Genomic DNA, 21,354 nt, shown 5'->3' on the forward strand with positions numbered 1-21,354 from the left:
AAAAATTGTGTGTAAACTTGGTATGTGTCAGTCTTGCCTTCCATAAAGGAAGTGAAAAATATGTGCTGACTTGAAGCAGGAGGAAAGAAGAAACCTTTGCTAGTAGAATTAGGTGTGGTGTGAAGCCAGTCTCTCTGCCCTTGGGAAAGCTTCAGCATGGAATTCATATGGGTAAAAAATAAACCTGTATTCATTTTGTGATTGATAGATAGATATGATACATGAATCCCTCCATTGCTGGTACATGGGAGAAAGCCATCTTACAAGCCAGAATGGCCTAGATTTATTCCTGCTTAGTACTGTGAAGCTGACAAGTCATGTTGTTTGCATGCTGTTGCATTTAGTAATCTCTGCAGGGTTTGACTACAAAGTTTTTAATATATTATGCACTAATTATGTGCAAACTAAATTATATGCACTAAATTATGTGCACTAAATTACATGCACTAAATATGTGCAGACAAGGTATTTTGTGCTGCTAAGTTAGTGATTTAGTATGCACAGGTTGGCCAGAGAGCAGCAGCTGTAGTAACCCTAACTGATTTTCCTAACAGCTGCAGCTTGGCCATGTTGCAAGTATTAAAGCACAAATCTATTAGTATGCAATAATGCAAAGCTGAGGGCAGTGAATTTCTAATCTAGCCACAGCAGTGGAGAGGGCTCTTGAGGTTCGTGTTGTCTCCAGAATGTAGACCACTATACAAAGGACTTGCAATTATGGTTGAGGAGAAATCGCTGTAAGAAAGTGAGAATGGAGTTATTCCAGGGAGCTATCTCCATTTTATTCAAAACTTCAGTCTTACTTTACTGACCTGGAGAGCAAATTAAAACCAATATGGTCATGGAATGCTCTGACGGTGTATATGTGCTAGCCAGTGCCTTCTGCAGAACAGATTAGTGTCTCAATTATGAAGAAAACCCTGCTCGTGACTCACTGGCTTGTTTGGAAACTTCTCTTACAGCCTTTATTGCAGGTGTGTAAACTCCATGAATCTTTTCTGTATTAAATGGGCAATACTGCAGAAAAGAAATAGGGAAGAGATGGGATATGCAGAATGGAAAGGGAAAAGGGAAAGTTCATTCATTTGCTCTCTTTTCTAGTCTGGTAAGAGACACCAATGAGGAACTCCTGAAATTTTAACCTCCACATTCATGTCAGTACGTGCATCATGGCACAGCAAGGAAATGTTGGTGAGCTCCTCTCAATGCTGGATTCTCCAATTCTGGGTGTCCTGGAAGATATAACAGCTGCCTTCAAAGATAATCTCATTTGTGGTATGTATCCTTTGACGTAATTTGAGGAAGGGTTGTGCTTTTACACCAATAGAGGTAATGGGTTTTTTTTCTTTCTATCAAACGCAGTCTTTGCAAATGTAACTTGAAAGAAACTCTTGATATTTGGGTTTGAAATTGCTTTAAGGATTGAGGCTTCTCTTCAGTCCATTTTGCTTAATGGCATGCCTCTTGGAAAGTCTGTTACATAATTGTTAAAATGCTATTATAAAATGATGAGCTTTTCCTAGGGCATAACCTCAAGCTGTGAGCTGATGAAACTTTGTCAAGTGTATCTAGAAAGAATTAGGTATCCATGTTATGGGAACTAGCAGGATTCTGTTAATTCAAAAAATAAACATTAACAAAATACCCCACCGAAGATCAGACAGTACTTGTTATTAAAAAGCCCCAGTTACCTTCCCCAAGCCAAATGCAACTGCGTGAATGGTTAAGAACTAGAAAATGGAGTTGAGAGGTCTCATTTTCCCAGATGTCTTGTAAACACCAAGTACTGGTTTATGTTATAAATTGTGTAATAGTTTCTACGAAGTTGTGCAATGTCCCTGTAACAGATGCTTTGTTTTTGGGGTATTGAGAATATATGTGTGTGTTTTTCTTGTTGTAAACAAATGACAGACCGTGGACCTATGCTTGTGAACAGCCTGGTGGACTACTACTTGGAAACCAGTTCTCAGCAGGCACTGCATATATTGTCCACCCTGCAAGAGCCTCATGACAAGGTGAAGAAGTCTTGTTTTGTATGGCAAATTTTTAGCCTGGTATTGAAGCAGCCCTTAAATAGCATCTGTTAGACCTCTGTTTTTCCACTGCAGTATAGAATTACCTTGTTGTAGAGATGCAGTATCTTTGTAGTAAGAGTAGTTAAGTTTTAAAAAAGCTTCAAAGTTCTCTGTTCCCTGGGTTTCTTAAATTGACCCAATTAAGCAAAGAACCCCTATAAGTGAAAGCTTTTCTGGGGACTAATGTTGTCTTTGCAATTTTACTGATGCTTGTGCAGTGCTGGATGTGTTAGCCTAAAACAAATGGGGTATTTTGAGAGTAAGTATGGATTTTTAGATAGCTTGAGAGAATAGCACTGCAAGTTGCTTTACTTCTGCTGGCCAGATTTTTATTTATTTGTGATAAACATTCTGAAGTGCAGTGACAGCTTCTGAACTGAAACATTTCACTACCAGCAGGCTTAAAGTTATTGCTGGGTTTTATTTGCTCTTAGGTCCTGTATATTTGTAAAATGTCCATACTTCCGTAATTGGTTGTGGCAAACTGCTGATTATAGATTGGTGAAAAAGAGTATGTGCCAGTTAAAAATAAATGCCTTTCCTTTTTTTTTACCATTCTCTGCAAAATTCTCTATCAGCATCTGCTGGATAAAATTAATGAATATATGGGCAAAGCTGCTACCCGTTTACCCACTCTCTCTCTGCTGGGACACGTGATAAGACGACAACCATCTTGGAAACATAAACTTTCTCAAGCACCTCTCCTACTGTCATTACTTAAATGTCTCAAGGTAAGAACTGTCAGTGTTGTCCATAAAATTGTTGTACGCCTGATGTAAATATACATACTTGTAATGCAAGGCAATTATTTTCTGGTTTGATGTCATTTAGTTAACTGTGAGAGAATGTAAAATGTTGATTAAAATACTGAGACAATTATAATAACTAAATACTCTGTGCTGATCCTGTTATTACTGACAATCTTTTCCTAAAAGCCACTGTCACCTCTTAACTTTGAGTTAGGAAAGTTTACTACAATTTTTCTAAAAGGAAGTTAAGGTCAAGAGGACCATCAGTGAAGTTGATGGATATCTTGAGTGTGAACTTAATGAGGATGCAATAACTTCCCATTAGTGCATTCTGAAACTTGTGCATTAAAGGTAATATACTTTACTTGCAGTGTAGATGGGTCATGCAAGATGATATTTCATGGTGCAGTTACCTTGGAATTAGCAGACTTTACTAGCTGCAGATAAGGAGGTGGCTGTTTCCCCATGTTTTGCATTTTTCTTTTTCCCTCTGCAAATTTAGCGGTTACAATCCTGTACAATATTGTACAGTGAATAAAGAACAGAAAGTGTTTTGAGACATAGGATGTCTTGTTAGTAATCTGATTTAATATGATAGTGAAGAATTCATATTAAAGTCACATTAAAATCCATGATGTAGTCAAGTGCCAGTGTGCTTCAAAACAAAAATACAATGAATTTGTAACTGCCAAAAAAGAAAGTACAGGTGCTGTTACTGGGACTCCTGATGTGCCTGGTGAGTTCTGTTATCCTTTTCAGTGTGAGTCTTATCTGACTGTGAGAGGAGTGAAATGTGTGAGAAAGCTGGTGGGAGCAGATCAGAGAGGCGAAGTGCTAGGGATGTGTCAGAGGGATGGGGATGGACATGAAATGTGCTGTGAAAGGTTATATCAGACTGAATTACAACAGAGGTGGTGCCTTACACACAGGAAGAAAAATCCGTAACACTAAGTATGTCTGATCAGCCCAAGTGGCTCTTGAGAGATACCAGGACCACTTTGGTGGCACCTGCCTTCATGTTTACCAGTGCTGTTTGCACCCCTGTCGTCACAAAGCAGAGGAGCCAAGGAAAACGTTCATTAAGCTAGGAAAGAATTTGAACATCATCTGTGTCCTGTCCTAAAATCTGATTATTTATTACTGTTTATCTAGCTAAACATTTTTACTGCCACATCCCTTTCTCTTGATATAAGCCAAGGGATTCTAGTTATTGTTTAAATCACTGCTTTATGAAATCCTAGCAGCCAGAGTTGTCAAGCAGCTTTAATAGAAAAGCTTTTGACACTTGCACTGGTAGTGGGTCAACATCCTTGAACACCCTGATCAGATTTGCAGTTTCCTAGGCTCTGAATGCAGTGTGTTTTTAGCTCTGGAAAAGAAGGAAGGTGGTACATAAGGTACATATTTTCTACTCAGTTGTGGAACTGTGGTGATATTCCCTATTTATCTAGGTAAAATCTTTATACAGTGAAGCAGCAGTAGAGTAGGAGCCAGAATCCCGAATCTTTCTTCTTAGAGTTGTGGATGAAAGAGAGGAGAATCTTGGTCCATGAAGTTATGATAGATTTGAGAGGGACTGTTCTGAAGTAGGGGACTTTTTCCATGATGATGATTCAATGTTCATTTCATCCTTGGAAAAAAATAAGTTCAACACTTTTAACTGACTAATGCAGGTTTTTTCCCTTCTTGCAGACTGACACAGATGTAGTAGTACTCACCACAGGTGTCCTAGTGCTAATAACCATGTTGCCAATGATTCCTCAGTCTGGCAAACAGTACCTTCATGATTTCTTTGGTATCTTTGGGCGTCTCTCAGCCTGGTGCTTGCAGAATCCAGGTGAGAATTCAACTTTGTTGCATGCAGTTATGGTTTAGTAGTATCCTTGGTGTATTCAGTGGCTAAGCCCTTTCTTTTCAGAGACTCTTACTGGTCTGAGATTATTTAAATGCAGAAAATTATGTATTAAGCACACAAAGTACTTTTAATAGCTAGCATTGGGGAGTGCTGCTTTGCTTAAAATTCAGAAGTCTCTTAGATTCTTCCATGTGGTGCTCCATGGAAACTTCCATGAAGTTTTACTGGACTGAAATGCTACCATAATGACAGTGAAAAGCAGAGATTGATCTTGATGGATAAGGGAAAATGCTAACATTTGAGGCAGATACTTGGGAAATTGAGATTCCCTGGAATGGATGGGGAGGGGGAAGAAGCAGCATGTAAGAGTTTCTGTTAATGTGCACCTATTAGTAGTCATGAAAGTGTTGGTAAAACTAGTCCTCTCAGTTGTAATGTTGGGTTTGTTGAATTTGTTGTAAGGTGTCTGATATCTAACACTGCTGTTACCTACGTATGTGTCTTAAGGCTGTGTGAACAAGTGCTGTGTTCAGCACATAGAGATGCTATTTAGAGGGCCATTTTGGTTGCAAATAGGGTTGGAACTTACAAGACAGCTGGTAAGATTCAAGTCTGTTGTAATTGCTTTGTGTGGATACAAGCTGTTAGTTTTTCCTTTTGAAATGAAGCAAACCTTTTTTAACCATTCAGCCCTGCAGACTCTGGCTCACTGTTCAGAGGTGTTTCAGGGTTTAGCTTGAGTAAAACAATAAATGTTATGCTTCAAGAATGACAGAATGCTGGTTGGAATTAATGGTTCTTATCTTAATATTTGGTTTTGCTGTGAACTGATGAATAGGTGTTGCCTGTTCTTTCAGATTTCTCAGTTTCTGTAGGGAATATTTGTATCTCAGAAGACCTGTTCCAGTTAACATTTCAAATTTTAAAGTACTTTTCTTGCATTCTTAGAAGCTTTGTTCTTTTCTCCAATGTAATGAAAAATATTTTAATTATTTTTTTTCAGGTCATGTGGCAGAGATTTATCTTGTCCATCTTCATGCCAGTGTTTATGCTCTCTTTCATCGTCTTTATGGAATGTATCCTTGCAATTTTGTCTCCTTTCTGCGTTCTCACTACAGTATGAAGGAAAACTTGGAGACCTTTGAAGAGGTAGTCAAGGTAAAATGCTGCTTATTTCTATATTATCTGAGACAAGGAGTTCATAGCTGTATAAAGGCAGGTATTTGCCAATTTAATACATTTACATGGGTTTAACCGAGGGGTGCTCAACGAAACAGAATAAAAACTGCCTATTGGAAGACTGAAATCTCAGTTGGCAGCAAGATCATCTCTTGAAGCTGTGATGATGTGCATTAGCTTTTTTATCTGTTAAATGTAACATTCTGAACTGTTGGGACCAGTAGATGCCTCATCAGCTTTGTGTAGTTCAGTGCAATCAAAAGATGCTGTATTGATAATACATTCTTCTCCTTGCTCTTGCTCATTCAGCCAATGATGGAACATGTGCGAATTCATCCAGAATTAGTGACTGGATCTAAGGACCATGAACTGGACCCACGAAGGTATATACATTCACTCTGCTATTAGGAAGGTCTATAAATAAGCAGCTCTTAGAGGGGTTATTTCACAAGGCCTACAGCAAAACCTTTTCTGTCAGCAACAGCGTGTACCAGTGGTGTTTTGTCACCCATATTCATAGGTACACCAGGTAAACATTTAGACTATCTTCATCCAAGCCTGGAGTTGGATGAATAAGAAAAGACTGTTGTAAAAGGCCATTAAGAACACTGGGGTTCTAAAATTAATCTTGTGTCAGGAGTAGAATCTCTCTTCTGTTTAACAGTTGACTTTGCCTTAATTTTATAACTTAAAAATTAAACGTTCTCATCAAGTTCCAGAAGAGTTTGCTTATACTGAATAAACTACCACTTCATTGATTTATGGTTTGGGTCTTATTTTTTTGATTTGTTGAAGTACTTGGTAGGATTTAAGTGTTTAAAATGGCTTCAGTGTGTCTTGTTTTGGTACCTAGATATTGGTTCAGTTAACAGATCAATTCTTTTAACAGGTATGTCTTAACGTTATCAGCTGTATTAGTTTTCTTTAGAAATAGGCTCATTTGCCTGCAGCAGCACCACTTGCTGCTTTTCTCTTGTCTCCACAGGCCCAGCCACTGAAGAGGAGAAATTGACTCTTGTTGCTGCACTGTAGTGCTCTTGCCCTGCTTTTCAGAGCCACTAGGAAAACACTACTAAATGGGAACCTATTGACTATCACAAGGCTCAATTTTGCAGGCTTCTGCCAGACAGGGGGGAGGGTGGCACCACTAAGGAGTACAGTTGGCACAAAGCTACCAGTTGAAGCCTTCTCATTTGGTATCTTGCACAGAATATCTTACATTCTAAAGCAACTCAGCCATTAGTAAACAGCCTTCAGCCAGACAGCTTTCTTTACAGTGAATTTCCATCCCCTGAAATAGCAGGTGATCTAATCTGGCTGCTTGATTCAGTGACAAAAAGTTTTCAGAATGAAGGAAATAGTAATAATAAAAAACAACCACATTCTAGAACATTGGAGATAAAACACAGACCTGAAACTTGGCATTGCAGATGGTGTTTGCTTAAATAATCTAGGATTTCCTCATTGCTGGCATGTCTAAATTTTGACTGCCAACATCTGAGTCTAGTTGAGCTGATTTCTACAGCTGCTGAAGCTCAGGATCAACCAAGTCTTCGTATGCTGTTCTTCATTTCCAGAGTGCTCCATGGCAGACCTTTATGGATCTCTGTGTCAAAGCTGTTTGTCTCCTATTTGAGACCCCCTCTTACAAGTCTCCTTTGCAATTTCTGTCCGGTGCCTTGTTCCAGTTTTGGGTGGGAGCATGCAAAGCTGTCTGGAACAAACGAGCCATCCTACAAGCCAATTCCTCATATCTCCAGGAACTCTTGTTTGTAACAATAATTGACTAACTTACTCTTTTGGATCCAAAAACTGTCTGCAGGTGGAAAAGACTAGAAACTCATGATGTTGTGATAGAATGTGCCAAAATCTCCCTGGACCCTGCAGAAGCCTCATATGAAGATGGCTATTACTCTGTGTCTCGGAAGCTCTGCACAAGTTTAAAACATCATCAAACTGACCCCAGTGCCAGCTATTATATTGACACACAGAGCAGCTATGGTAAGACCTACCTGACAGCTAATGAATGCCCAACTTCTGGAGGAAAACTAACCCTATAGCAAAAAGACATCTTAATAGTTTATCCCACTTAAAGTCCAATTCTTAGGCACCAGAAAATAAACCATAATTTAAAAAAATAAATACAACAGATACATGTTCTGGTCACGCAGACATACAGCATGTTCACAAAGTTGCCTTCCCACCACCCCAAAACAACCAACAGCAACTAAAAAAGCTGTAATTTGTGGGATATATTCAGTAGGTGTTTTCTTAGCCTGGAAGAAAAGTCTCCTGTTTGCTAGCCTCAAATGTGTATGTTGAATGGATTTGAAATGCTTTGGTTAAAAGCCTTTAAATACAAGCCATAAAAATCATTGGCTTGTATTTGATGTGTTGGATACTTTTAATTTTTCTATTTTTTTTTAACTTTCAGGGACTTCTACCCCATATTCTACTCCTCGGCTAACACTATCACAAATGCCAGGGCAGCTACCTCAGATCCTGAGCTCTCAGTCAATACGGCTGTCAACTGAGCCACAGCAGGTAAAGCAGAAGACAAAGCACAGCACACTTTTAATGCTGTGTGCTGCTTTCATAGCTTCTCCTGACAGTCTTAAAAATTTATGTTTCTGAGATGTACTGTGAGTTCTTCAGAACTTAGTGTACATTTTGTATTTAATTCCTGTGTCAGAACCTGGATGCAGATGCTGCATGTATTCCTTTTCTGAGCTTTCCTGATCTGTGTTTGTTGTGTATTGCTTTTCCGTAGGTTACCATCTGGAGTCCTTCTGCAGTTTGTGGTATGACCACTCCACCAACTTCCCCTGGAGTTGTCCCATCAGACTCATCCCAGTCTGTATCACAACCTTACAGCAAAGCATTTGGCACACCTGGTACGTGCTGAATTTTGGAATTAGGCCTTCCAAGTTTGTTAAAATAGAAATTCTGGCTATGAATTTTGCTGTCAGCTTCTTAAATGAGAATACCACACCATGCTATTGGATAGGCTTATGTCATTACTTCTGTTAAGTGAGTACCTGGTCATATGGAGCAGTGCTATTGCAAACACTGAGATAGGAAATAACTTACAGTGAGTTAAGTGCCAAAGTCTGAAGCAGGTCTTTTGGAAACTGTGCACTTTTATGTTGGTAAATAGTTGAAAGACATTTAAGAAGTAAATGCTTGAGATAGTGTTTAAACGGACAATTCTTCACATACAATATTCAGCTGAAGGGAGGCAGTGGGAGCCTGCTGAGAAAACGTTTGCTCCTCCTTTTCAGCAGGGGGGAAAGGAACACCTTTGGGAACGCCAGCCACATCTCCTCCTCCACCCTGCACTTCAGATGACTTTGTGCATGTTTCACTCCCTTCAGCTGCTGCCACGCCTCCTAAAAAGGTATAACAAAATTCTTCTGCCAAACAAATCTGATATTTTTTCATTGACTTGCCATACATGCAGTGACCATAACTGAGAAGGAAAACACTACCAAAATCAAAGTAACTGATCTACAAAAAGTGTTGCATTTCATTGCAAAAGTTCATTTTCTTATAAGTTAAGACAACTATTGCCACTTCCAGTTGCACAGTTTTAAGACTGCTTGTATTGGTTTGCTGTTTAAGCCATCTGTTTGCTGGAATTTCCTTTCTATGATACTGTCAAGAGGTTTGTTTCCAAGAGATGTCTGATGCAAAGAACCTATTTTGGGTTTTGTTTTGTTGTGTTTTTTTCAGGAGGACAAACCAGATTCTGGGAGGCCTTTACTGTACCGACAGCAAAATGTCATAAACAGCGAGAAATCACTGGGTAAAACTGTTTTCCTCTCCCCATTTCAGTAACCTATTGTAAACAAGTCCTGTTTGTATTGACACACATTCCAATTGCCAAACACTTTTCCACAGGTTTTTCTTTTTCCCTTTTTTCCACCCCCGAGTTGTTCGTAGTTCCAGGAGCCTTCCTTAACCTATGAGTCAACTTAAAACCTTCTTGTGATGCTTTTGATTTAGTTTTCACTATTCACCTTCAGAAATAGCTTACAGGTTATTTTTTTTTAACTGGCCCTCATGCATTCTCATGCATGTTTAAATGCCCAGATCTACACTGAAGGTGGAAAATTACATACTTTTTTAAAGAAAGCTGATTCTTTGAGGGTCATTCTTTTTACTATTATGAAAAGCAGCAAGTTGTATATGAAGTCTTACTTCCACGTTTTGTGTCACATGTTTGGATCAAACTGTAAGGCTGCATATAAGGATCGATACGAGGCTCCCTTTGAAAGGCTTTTGGGAAAAATTGTTTTCTATCTACAATTGCATTGCTGTACTTGACACTTTTTTAAAGTCCTCTGGATTACTGAAGTCAACAGTGGATGGTTGAGGAGCTCAGCTTCTAATAGGTATATCATAGATTCCATTTTCCCTTCTCTGTCATCTACAGCTGTAGAAAAGGATTTTGGCACTGTATTTGAGCCTTCTGTACTGTGAATCTTTACAATCCTCAAAGTGGAGATGATAATGAAATTTATAGCTGTTTTTCCTTGGTGAAGTCATACACCAACACTGGAACCTGAACTTCCTCAACTACATGTTAGGAACAGGCAAGGCTTTTCAGTGGGCTCCTAATCTGTGACTGAGCTGTGAGCAAGAGGTTTCTATCCTGCATGCTTCAGTGTCTCAGAGTTTTGATCAGTAGCCACGTATTGTCAAGTCTGTATTACATCTGTTTGCTAAACTTCCTTTTTTCCACAAGTATTGTGTCCTTGTGTAGCCAGATCAGAAGCTGAAAGGGAGTCTAATGCTAGCGTGGAAGTATAGTGGTCACACTACACTTAAGCCATTTTATTTAATGGGTTAACTTACAAACACCACATCCTTATTCATAGAGGTGATTGACTACGCTTGTTGTGCAGTAGCAAATACTAAGTTTACAAAATACATTTTGGGATCAGGACTGATCAGTGACCGATTTCTGAACTAGTTCCTACACGGAATGGACCTCCTCCTTTGAGGAAGCATCTGAAGGAGCAACAAGTTTATTCTAAGGACCTTACAGCAGTAAAGGACTTCTGTTTTGTGCTGTGCTAAGGCTGAAGAAAACAGCATCTGTAAAACTAACTTTTCTTTTTTCTTTCTTTTTTTCCAGACACATCTGGTAGTAAAAGTTCAGTAACCTTAAGTGATCTTGCAGAGTTTTTAGGTGGTTTGTCTTTTGAAGATAGTGCTGAAAAGGATAGAGAGGAAGGTAATTACTCATCATCCTTACATTCATCTTAGCTAAGGAAATGTTTGTAATGTCAAAATACAAGATATGTAATTGTGCTTCCCCCTCCCATCCTTCTCAGATGCAATATCTAAAGAGATCTCCGAGATCACAACTGACGCTGAGCACATGGTGCCTAGAGGAGGATTTGACTCTCCGTTTTACCGCACAAATGAAAGTCTGTCAGGCTCTCAGAAGAAGACCCATTCAGTAGTCTCTAGTGTTCAGGGAAACAGTCAGACCTCTGAGCCTTTAACATCTTCTCTGGACAAGTCTGGGCCTGAGAGTGCACGGGAAACACCCAAACAAACATTTACTCCCATAGACAAGCCCTGTGGAGGCTCTGATGAAAGCCCTGCTGGTAACAGGGAAGGAACCTCTGGGGAGACCAGTATCCTCACTCCCAGCCCTTACAAAGTACCAGCACAAAGAAGAGCGGTGTTTCGGAGTGGGCAGCCTCCCCTGTATGAGCACCTTTTTGAGGTTGCATTACCAAAGACTGCCTACCTCTTTGTTGGCAAGAAGACTGAGGAGCTGCTAAAGAAAGCCAAGGGAACCCAGGATGATGACTGTATGTCCTCTACTTCTCCTGTGGAAGTTCTGGACAGACTGATACAGCAAGGAGCAGATGCACACACTAAGGAGCTGAACAAGTAGGTGACTGAAAATCTTTGCAGACTTTCTTGTTACTCCTATTTGTGCTGGCTTTGTTTTAATAGCTGTGACTAGAAAGCAGCCATGTCTGGAAATCTACAGTGAAACTCTTTTGGTTTCTGAGGTGGAGGATTTCTGTATTTGCAGTGGTAACATGTTTGCTTTGATACAAAGGGACCGTGACTGCTGTGCTGTTACTGTACTAACAGAGTTTGGGGTGGCGAAGCAGGTTTTGGTACTGCTGTTTGTGAGATTTGTTAATCAGGTGTAAGTCATGCAGTAGGTACTTAAAAGCAAATGTTGAGGCTTATACCCTCCATGCTCTGCAACCTGCTGCTTGTGCAGTTCCTCCTTATTCTTTTCCTATTGACTGACTGTAATTGAACTTTTATTAAGCTGTACTTTTATTAAGCTCTTTTGAGGTGGGCTTTCTACTTTCAGGTGAATTCCAGAGTGTTTCTATGTTTAAACTTACTGGCTTATGCTGCATTTTCATTTTTCAGACTGTCTCTGCCAAGCAAATCTGCTGACTGGACTCACTTTGGAGGTGAGGAGGTTTCTCAACGTGTTTTGGCAATCTGTTCCTCTATTATTAGACTGGCTTAAAAAATGACCTGCAACCTATTTTTATTTCATTTTTTTAACTAATGTTGCAGAAAGATGGTGCCCTCCATTAAGTCCTGGTTTATGTGCTCAGCAGATACACTTCTGTGCACCAGTGAGATGAGCTACTTTTTTTCATCTTTGAAAAGTGAAAACTGCTTTCCCCACAATTCTAGACATTTCTACTTTTGACCATTGAAGATCTGCTAACCTCCAGTGATGCTGAGCATTTAATGGATCCTTTCACCTTTCCAATACTATTTGAGTTAAAAACTCAAGTGATGATTGTTTTTCTTGCTGCTTCACATGTGTCTCATAGTTTTGTGCTCTTAGGTGTCTGTGGTAATGATGAGCTTGCCTTTTTTCCCTAAACAGAAGGATCAGTCTGTTGGAAGCATATACATGTTACTCTGGGAAAATACTTCAAAACTTTAACTGTTTAAAACTTTAAGTTCATGTTGGAGACAAAGGGAGCAGACAGAATTTTCTAAGTTTTAATTTCGAACAAATCTAATTTGCTTATTTTAGAAGATATTTCCTGTAGATGGAACAGGGACAGTTTAGTACTACCTTCTGTCTTTTAACTCCACCTCCAGGTTCTCCCCCTTCGGATGAGATTCACACGCTGCGTAACCAATTGCTTCTGCTGCACAACCAGTTACTGTATGAACGCTTCAAAAGACAGCAACATGCCCTTCGGAACCGTCGGCTCCTGCGAAAAGTGATTAAAGCAACAGCTCTGGAGGAACGCAATGCTGCCATGGTGAGCAGACAGCTCTAGCAGGGATTTAAACACGCTGCTGTTAGAACACGTGTTAATTGGTGTGGCCAGTATATTTCAGTACCACTCAATTAAAAAAGAAGCCTCATTTCTCCCCTTATTAAAGTCAGTGTTTGTGGAATAACTTGTGGATGAATTGTGTGCACTGTGATTGTTAAAGCCAGGAGTTTCTGTTTGACCATAGGCAACTGAATCAGAGGATGCCTGCGTGTGTGATCCCTGCCAGCACTTACCTTTGGATAATAGGCTTCACACTTAGTGGAATAGTTACTTAATGCCTAGCTAGACACCTTATTATTGTATTATTTCACTCTTCAACTGAGGAGTAATAGCAAAAACTTTAGAAACTCAGATGTTCTTTTCCAGAGGTATTTACCATTTGAAGTTATAAGTGCATTGAAGGATGTCTTATTACAGATTTAGCCATGTGTTATTTTGTATCTCCATATTATAGCTAGTTTCATCAACAGTTTCACCTTTTGATAAGTCAGTGGAGGAGCCAAAAATAGACTTCCAAATAGGTTGTGAAAGATCAATTGTTGCTTCTGCTGTGAAGCCCAAGTCCCTGTTCAAAGTATGAGATGCAGTGGAAGAATCTGCTGTTGCTTACTGTGCCTTTGGATGTGACTTGGAGTTTTCAGTCTGTCTGCTTTATCACTGTTTGATCTATTCTTCAGCCAAAAACCAAACCAGACCCCCAAAACTTTAAGAACATGTTCCTTATAGAATATTGTATCTATGGAAAGGTGTTATGCCTGCATGCTATTGATAGCTTTACTTAGGTAGTGACGTAAGATAGATGTTCCAACTCAAAGCAGGTGTCCTGTCTGATGCTTTGTGTGGGGCTTTTAACAGAAGGATCAGCTGAAACTACAGGAGAAAGAAATCCAGGCCTTGAAACTCAGTCTGCAGAAGGAACAGGCAAGGTACCACCAGTTTCAGGAGGAACATGAAAATATAGTGTCTCAGCTTCACAGCCAGATCAGACAGCTGCAACATGACCGGGAGGAATTCTACAACCAGAGCCAGGAATTGCAGGTATGAAGCCTGACACTGAACAAAATTGTGTTATCTACTTACTGGTTTTAAAAATAACCTTCCTAATAATATGGCATGGAATACCTGAAAGTTACATATCTCTGTTAGATAAATTGTCCTAATTCAGTATATGACAATGCATAATTGGAAATGCCTTATATCAGCATCTTTTTATAGTTCTGTCTTGTTCTCAGTTTGGAAAAGGAAAGTACAGTTTCATAGCTGGATTTGGGGCTTTCAAAAGTGCTCAGCCTATCTTAATTTATAGTGCCTGGGGTTACAGCCCTCCAGCTGTCTGCTGTTGGTAGTCCTTATTAAAGCTTCAGAACTCTGAGTGAGTTGGTTTCTTCGTTTGAACAGACCAAGCTGGAAGACTGCCGAAATATGATTGCGGATCTGAGGTTAGAACTAAAGAAGGCTAACAACAAGGTGTGTCACACTGAACTGCTGCTTAGCCAAGTTTCTCAAAAGGTAAGAAAAGTCACTCTTCCTAGTGTCCCGTTTTGTCTTTATGTTTGTTTGCTTGATTGTTTTTTCTGATAGCTTTTATCAGATGCTTTTTCTTTCTTGTTCTGAAAGAAGCCTGTGCTTAGTTCTATAGAATCTAATATTAATTGCATAAAACCAACACAGAGACATGTATTTTGGGGGAAAAACTTTAAATTCAGTTCAGAGGCTTCTGAAACTGCTTGTTTTAGCTGCTTTTTCCACAGTAGGAGTTTGCAGATTGAGCAATATGAACTGGTAATAAAGCTCTGCTAAATCTTGAAACTTTAGAGATCTTATTCCTATCAGAAGTGGCATTCTTGTGTAAGTGAAAACATGGTTATCTTAAGGGGAGTGATGCCTGTTTGGTGAAATTCTGTATGAACTGTCACTAGCTTTATCAAAACTGATTTATTTAACACTTATTACCTATGATGCATTGGATTCTTGTCTTTGTCTCCCTCCTTTATAAAATGCCCTGTGAGCACAATGCCTGTCAGATGTGACTCTCCCACTGAACTGTTCAATTTTTTCCCTTTAAAGCTTTCCAACAGTGAATCAGTGCAACAGCAGATGGAGTTCTTGAACAGGCAACTTCTGGTTCTTGGAGAGGTCAATGAGTTGTACCTGGAGCAGCTGCAGCACAAGCACACAGACACTACAAAGGTATGGTTGCAGAGGAAGCCTTTTGAGGAATACTTCACTTGAGGTCATCATCAAGCTGTTCTCAGCCTTCTGTTGGGAATGGAGAAAAAGCCTCTTAATTTAACAGATACTTTGCAGTCGATTTTTCAGGGATTGGATTTCATATTTGATCTTCTGTTCAGATATTTTTTGCTGCAAGTTTATGGAATATCTTCACTGCCCTGTGTCTGAAAGCTAAGAAGGAGGTGTTAGGGTACACCTGAAGTCAGTTTTGGCCACTTGATGTAAGCTATTAGTAATTTTTTTCTTGCTAAAGGCCAAGACTCTTAATGTTCTCTTAATATAATTGGCAGGAGACTTGCTGGTAAAGTAACATTGGCTGTTATGTTTGTGAAAGTGTATAATGCAGGGTAGTAGTACTGGAATATGTAGAAAGATCTTAAACAGGATTTTGTGTTTTAGTAAGGTGCTGTTTTAAAACAAGTAGTCTTATTCTCACTCAGTCCTTTTCCTGTTAAGAGTTAGTATTAACTTTACTAGAACTTCTGTGGTTCATATGGTTTTACTTCCTGACTTCAAAGGAACCTTTTTTTAATTAGAAGCAAGTAAATTACACAACAGTGTAACTGCTCCTGCGTGAGAGCAAGTAATTAAAGGAGGTGATTAATAAGCCAAACAGAAAAAAAGTATTTTAGTGGTATTTAATGAAAGTCATATTGCAAAATGGTTTTAAAATGGAGTTTGTCTGTTCTAAGCCAGTGCAGAACTGACAAGTTTAGTTTGCTGAAAAGAGTTTCTCATAAGGAACATTAATGTGTTAATAAATTCCAGTGATGTATAGTTACAGTAACTTGATGGTGCACATCCTCAGAGCATCTCATTTTCTGTATCCGTTTCTAGAAATACTTCTTTTATTCCATCTTGCTTTAAAATGTACCTATTTATAGCATCTGAGACATGTCTAAATACTAATAAAAATAACACATGATCAAATTATACTTTAACATTGTGTTCTTTCCTTTGAGGAGGTTGAAATGCTGCATGCTGCTTTTCGGAAAGAACTGGAGAAAGCAAAATTGTGTGTTCAACAGCAAAGCCAAAGGCTTGATGCTTCCCAGAAACGGATAGCTGAACTGGAATCTCAGCTTGCTAAAAAGGACCACCTCTTCCTGGAGCAAAAGAAATACCTGGAAGATGTTAAAATTCAAGCAAGGTAGGGGTGTAAAATTTGAGCTGTGCATTGACAGATGTGCTATCATAGTTGAGGCAGAATCTAGAGACACTGGACCTGATGGATTTTGATGTCTTTTTCTGTTCAGAGGTCAGCTGCAAGCAGTAGAAAGTAGGTACAAGGCCCAAAAAAGAATCACTCAGGCATTTGAGCTGGAGATTTTGGATCTGTTTGGCCGTCTGGAGAAGAGCAGCCTCCTGAAAAAACTTGAAGATGATAAAACAGAAGCAGCTGAAGCAGCAGAAGAAAGGTAAGGGTGATGATGTAAAATATGCTTGGCTCATAACCAGCTCATTGGAAGTTGATATATCCTTGTGGAATTCCTAGTATTTGGGTGCATCATCTCAAAATATTTGTTACTCCCCTTTTTGCAGACTGAATCTATTTTGGGACTTTGCTCAGAGTCATTGACAAAACTGGAAGTGCTCATGAAGTAGTTCTCAGATAGCTGAACTGTTACTCAAAGCTTGAGAGAAAGCTCTGGTTTGTGTCAAAGCCCAGTCCTTTTAATCTACAAATTGTTACACTTTTTAAGTAGTTGTTTTACATGTGTCTACCTAAAGCATCAAGGCGGTGCTGTACTTTCCCTCTGGTCATACTTAGCGTTTTATATATCAAATTCTGCTGCAGCATCAGGATAATTTCTTGCACTGCCAGCAGATTTGTGGTGATCCCTGTGCTGGGGTTAGTTAAAAGATCTACAATCCAAGAATGGTCTCCTCCTTTACCTGAACAGATCAGGAGCTAGTTCAATTCCATTCTGCTTTGGGATTATTGTCAGTTTTGGATTTAAATACTGTATGTTGCAAAGCTGAGTGTGTGTGACACTTTTCTGGTTACCCTCTGTCCCTTCTACTTTGCTACAAAACTGTGAAGGGGAAACTCCTGAAGTACATCTACAGTAGCAGAAACAGAAAGTGATCAAAGTAACCTGCCTTCCTCAGTGTTTCCCTGTTCACTGTAAACAGTTGCTATCATTTCCTTGTCACTGTATCCTCTTTCTTTTTTTCAAACCAGGCTGGATTGTGGTAATGAAGATACCGTGGCAGGATACAGTGAAGAAATGATTGGTAGAAATGGAGAGACCAAACCTCCCAGCACTCGAGGTAGTAGTAGCAGTAAGGGTGGCAGTAGTGGTGAGCTCTCCACCCCAGAAAAACCCCAGAACCAGAGATTCAGCAATCGCTGGGAGACATCCATGTTGCTGGAGCCCTCATCTACTGTCCCACTGACTGTAGGTTCACTCCCCAGCTCCAAGAGCTTCCTTGGAATGAAGGCACGAGAATTATTTCGCAACAAGAGTGAGAGCCAGTGTGATGAGGAGGGTGTAACCATCAACAGGCTTTCTGATGCGCTAAAGACTGAACTATGTAAAGATCCAAGTATGGAGACAAAGGCCCCTCCAAGCCCTGACAACCTTAGCCTCTCGCCTAAGATCCAGGAAAGCAGTGTTGGACAGCTTCATATCATGGACTACAATGAAACTCATCATGACCACAGTTAAAAAGGAAGATAGTCAATCAGTGTTATTTTCATATTCTTGGCATAGAACAGGAGGCGTGAATGCAAGTTTAACTAAAAGCTTTTATGTTTCTTTGGTCTGAGCAGCTAGCTCATGCAGCGGAATAGGATTGATGTCCAGAAACAGAAGAAGGCTGCTGAATGAATGCAAAGTGGATTTTTGGGTCTGGAATTGAATCGCCCAGCCTAACTCCTGCTTCTTTCTCAAATTCAGTCCTTAGCAGTGTGTACTAATTTGAAGGGACAACTGTTAGCAATTGCAAGTATTTTTTCCCTTTTTCCCTGTCCCCAGTTGAGTGGCTGCGTTTATGAACTCGAGTGCAATATGAGGCCAAATTAACATTTGTGAGTCTACTATGAATGCTTTGTATTTCCTTGCAAGCTTCCAATTTAGAGCAGTTAATTGTGCTGGCTGTCCAGGTGACTCCAGTTGCTTTCATCCTGGAAAGAAGCAGCACTAGAATTTCTAGTGCATTCATCTAAAGGTCTCTATTTTGCCTGTCACTGTCCCATGTCCCTCAGAGCCCAGACTTCATTAAGTTGGACTCTGGTTGAATATCTAAATGTTTAAAGAACAGTGTACCTCTGCAAAATGATTCATTCACCCTAATTCATGATCATTGTTTATATTGTCCTTAACATTTCCTGGAAAGTTACATTTGAACAGACACTTAATGAGGAACTGGAGCTTGTAATGCAGAAGAGACCACATGCTGGATACTTGGTAAAACACTAGCTTCTGATCTTCTTGGTATTTTAAGTGTTTGCCTGACATAGTGGTACTGACCTCAGACTGGTTCATATGGGAGAGTGGCTGGGGTGGGAGAAGAGGGAAGATGAAGCTTCACTAGAGTAGGGAGAGCATGCAGAACAGATACGTAGGATTGCAAACTTATGAAGATTTGCAGAGGAGCATTTGTTTCTCTAATTGGGGGAATGCTTGTGCTGCCTGACTCTCCTTTGTAATTCTGTTCTTTGTTCCTGGTCTGAGCCAGGCCACTGTATTTTGAGTCCAAGAAATTGGCTTCGTTCTTCCTGGGAATATGTTTTCAGACTTGACTTGGAGAATATGGTTTCCTTTGAGTGCTGTTGTGTTCAGACTGCAGCACATTGTTCAGCTCAGCAGTGTCAGTTTGGGTCTAGGTATCTCCCCTTTGCCCTCATCCTGTTTCCTTAGAGGACAAGGCCGAGGAGGAAGCCTGCTCATACTGTGGATCAGAATTCTGTGTGAAGCCTTCCTGCGCTAATCATATTTTTTAAGTCAGTGATGAGCCTTCTGTGAAGGAGGATTGTGGGATCAGGGCTTGTCAGTGGTCAGACTCAATCTCCTTCGTGGCAGAGCAGAGCCTGCTGTTAGGAAGGCAGTGTGCTTGTTTTAAATGTTAGATATGTCTGGGTCCAGGCGTACTTAGACATATCAGGCTTCACAGTTACCCTGCATCACACATGGCCTCTTTTCTTAAATGTTCTGTGGGTGGCAGCTGCTGTTTGAAAACTGTCTCACATATAAATCAAGTCCAAGTACACTTGCACTTGTAGTTCAAATCCCTTCTTAACCTGAATAGGAACAAGACTTCAAGAGCAGCTGGCAATATGCTAACTTGTTCCTGACAGTACTTCTCCTCACCTTTCTGCTTCTTCCATAACACCTAGGGTCTAAATACATTTCTGCCTGTCTAAATTATTCTCAGTGTCCTTTCGGTTGGTCAGTCCTAACTCTGAAAGTAAAGGTGAACTTCGGTGGTTTTGTCCAAGCTTGAATCTGCATGGAATAGAAAATAGAGAGTTGGTTGTAAGTGACAGACTGGTTTTGTCGACATGTTTATAGGCTTTCTAAGACTTAGTGGTAGCAAACGTGGTAGCATATGTTTTGGTCAGATTTGAAGGTTTCTTGCCCCTTACCCCAGCGGGTGCCAGCCCCAGGAGTGAACGGTTTGCACACTGACCTTGAAGGGGGCTCGGGCACTGGATGCTGTTTTGTTGGAGGGGTTCATTGACCCATCCTTGTGTTTTGCTGAGCCCAGGAGAGTGTCTTGCAGGATGAGGTCACTTGCTGTGCAGAGAGGCGGTCTTTGTTGTCGGTTACAGAAGTGCCCTGGCGGTAATGCAAGCTCAGTGATAAGGTGACTTTTTTCTTCTTTTAAAAAGGATTTTAGCACCGGGATAGTAGTGGAAACCACTTTAGGTTTGTTTATGGACCACAAAGATTATGGAGGAACAAATTTTGCATTTACTTTTTTTTTTTCTAAGTCTAAAAATCATGGATCTGCTGTATGTAGTTAACTTGCAGTTTGTTTGAAGGGGTCCCATCAGTGAAGTGGAAACAGATTTTTTTAACTGACTGCTTTTAGTTAAATCTAAAATTGCTGTCTTTGTCAAGTTAATCTGTTCCCTGCCTCGCTCTTTGTAAGCATGTTAAACAATCCACATTAAATGCCATAAATATGAAATACGAGGAAATGGTACAATCGTAAGCTAAAGAGAACTTAAACCAAAAGGAGGTTTTGCTGTCCTTATTAGAATGTTCTAAAATGTCAAGGCAGTTGCTTGTGTTTAACTGTGAACAAATAAAATGTATTGTTTTGCACTACTCTGTGTTAAATTTCCTCCAAGCTGACCTCTTTGGGACCAAGCCATGCTGAGACAAAACATGCAGAAACAAGTTCAGTATTGAAACATCTTCCAGGAGCTGCATAGCACAGAGCAGGTAAGCGGTTCTGCCCCTTTTGAGTGGGGTTCCATGAATTCTGCAGCGTGGGGTAAGTGAAATGAATACAAAGCAGAAGGTGAATTTGACTTGCTTTTACCTTATTTTAAACCATTTGCATATTCCTTAGCAAGCTTAGCCTTGGAAAGCTGTACTTGCCAGTTTAAAAAAAAAAAAAATTAGATATATATTACCCACAGAAGTACATCCACTGGGGAGCAAAAAGAGAAACTAAAGTACCTTCATTCCTCACTAATGCTAAGTAGTGTGTTTGATGGTTTACAACAGAGGTAATAAACATGGAGTAGACATTAGGGAAAGAAAGAATTTGAAGATTCTTTGCTTGACTGATCTTGATTTATTGGAACTGCTTAGCTGCTGGTGCAGGGGTAGATTTTAAATGAGGTTACAAAAGAATTTAGAGAATCAGCAGGAGTTATTTCATACATTTGTACACACAGGAACTTCACAAAAAGAGCTTAGTTACTGTTCACCCAGGCTTTACTTTTCAGACAGAACTTTATTTTGGTGGGTGGCTGCACAGATCCTGTGTCCCTGAGCTCTACTTTGGCT

At 39.9% G+C, this 21,354-nt stretch overlaps 1 protein-coding gene across 6 annotated transcripts; it reads left to right on the forward strand.

Moving 5' to 3' along the window:
• Nucleotides 1-958: 958 nt before the first annotated feature.
• On the forward strand, nucleotides 959-20,664 carry TSC1 (TSC complex subunit 1). Of its 6 annotated transcripts, none has more exons than XM_061352672.1 (21): nucleotides 959-1,275; nucleotides 1,912-2,015; nucleotides 2,654-2,806; nucleotides 4,517-4,661; nucleotides 5,683-5,837; nucleotides 6,168-6,241; nucleotides 7,681-7,859; nucleotides 8,293-8,402; nucleotides 8,629-8,752; nucleotides 9,143-9,255; nucleotides 9,591-9,663; nucleotides 10,999-11,097; nucleotides 11,198-11,768; nucleotides 12,273-12,316; nucleotides 12,969-13,135; nucleotides 14,009-14,191; nucleotides 14,552-14,662; nucleotides 15,221-15,343; nucleotides 16,348-16,535; nucleotides 16,642-16,803; nucleotides 17,571-20,664. In XM_061352672.1, the coding sequence occupies exons 1-21, from the start codon at nucleotides 1,170-1,172 to the stop codon at nucleotides 18,055-18,057; spliced, it is 3,471 nt and encodes a 1,156-aa protein (XP_061208656.1). In that variant the 5' UTR covers nucleotides 959-1,169; the 3' UTR covers nucleotides 18,058-20,664. The 6 variants fall into 6 exon arrangements, with proteins under 6 accessions (XP_061208656.1, XP_061208658.1, XP_061208655.1 ...); XM_061352674.1 differs by having other exon boundaries at nucleotides 960-1,275; nucleotides 1,872-2,015; nucleotides 9,140-9,255; XM_061352671.1 differs by having other exon boundaries at nucleotides 960-1,275; nucleotides 9,140-9,255.
• The last annotated feature ends 690 nt before the right edge of the window (nucleotides 20,665-21,354 follow it).

The sequence above is a fragment of the Neopsephotus bourkii genome, unplaced genomic scaffold (genome assembly GCF_033783945.1).
Source record: "Neopsephotus bourkii isolate Nb327-2 ecotype Australia unplaced genomic scaffold, CSIRO-AGI_Nbou_v1 NB_659, whole genome shotgun sequence".
Lineage (NCBI taxonomy): Eukaryota > Metazoa > Chordata > Aves > Psittaciformes > Psittacidae > Neopsephotus > Neopsephotus bourkii.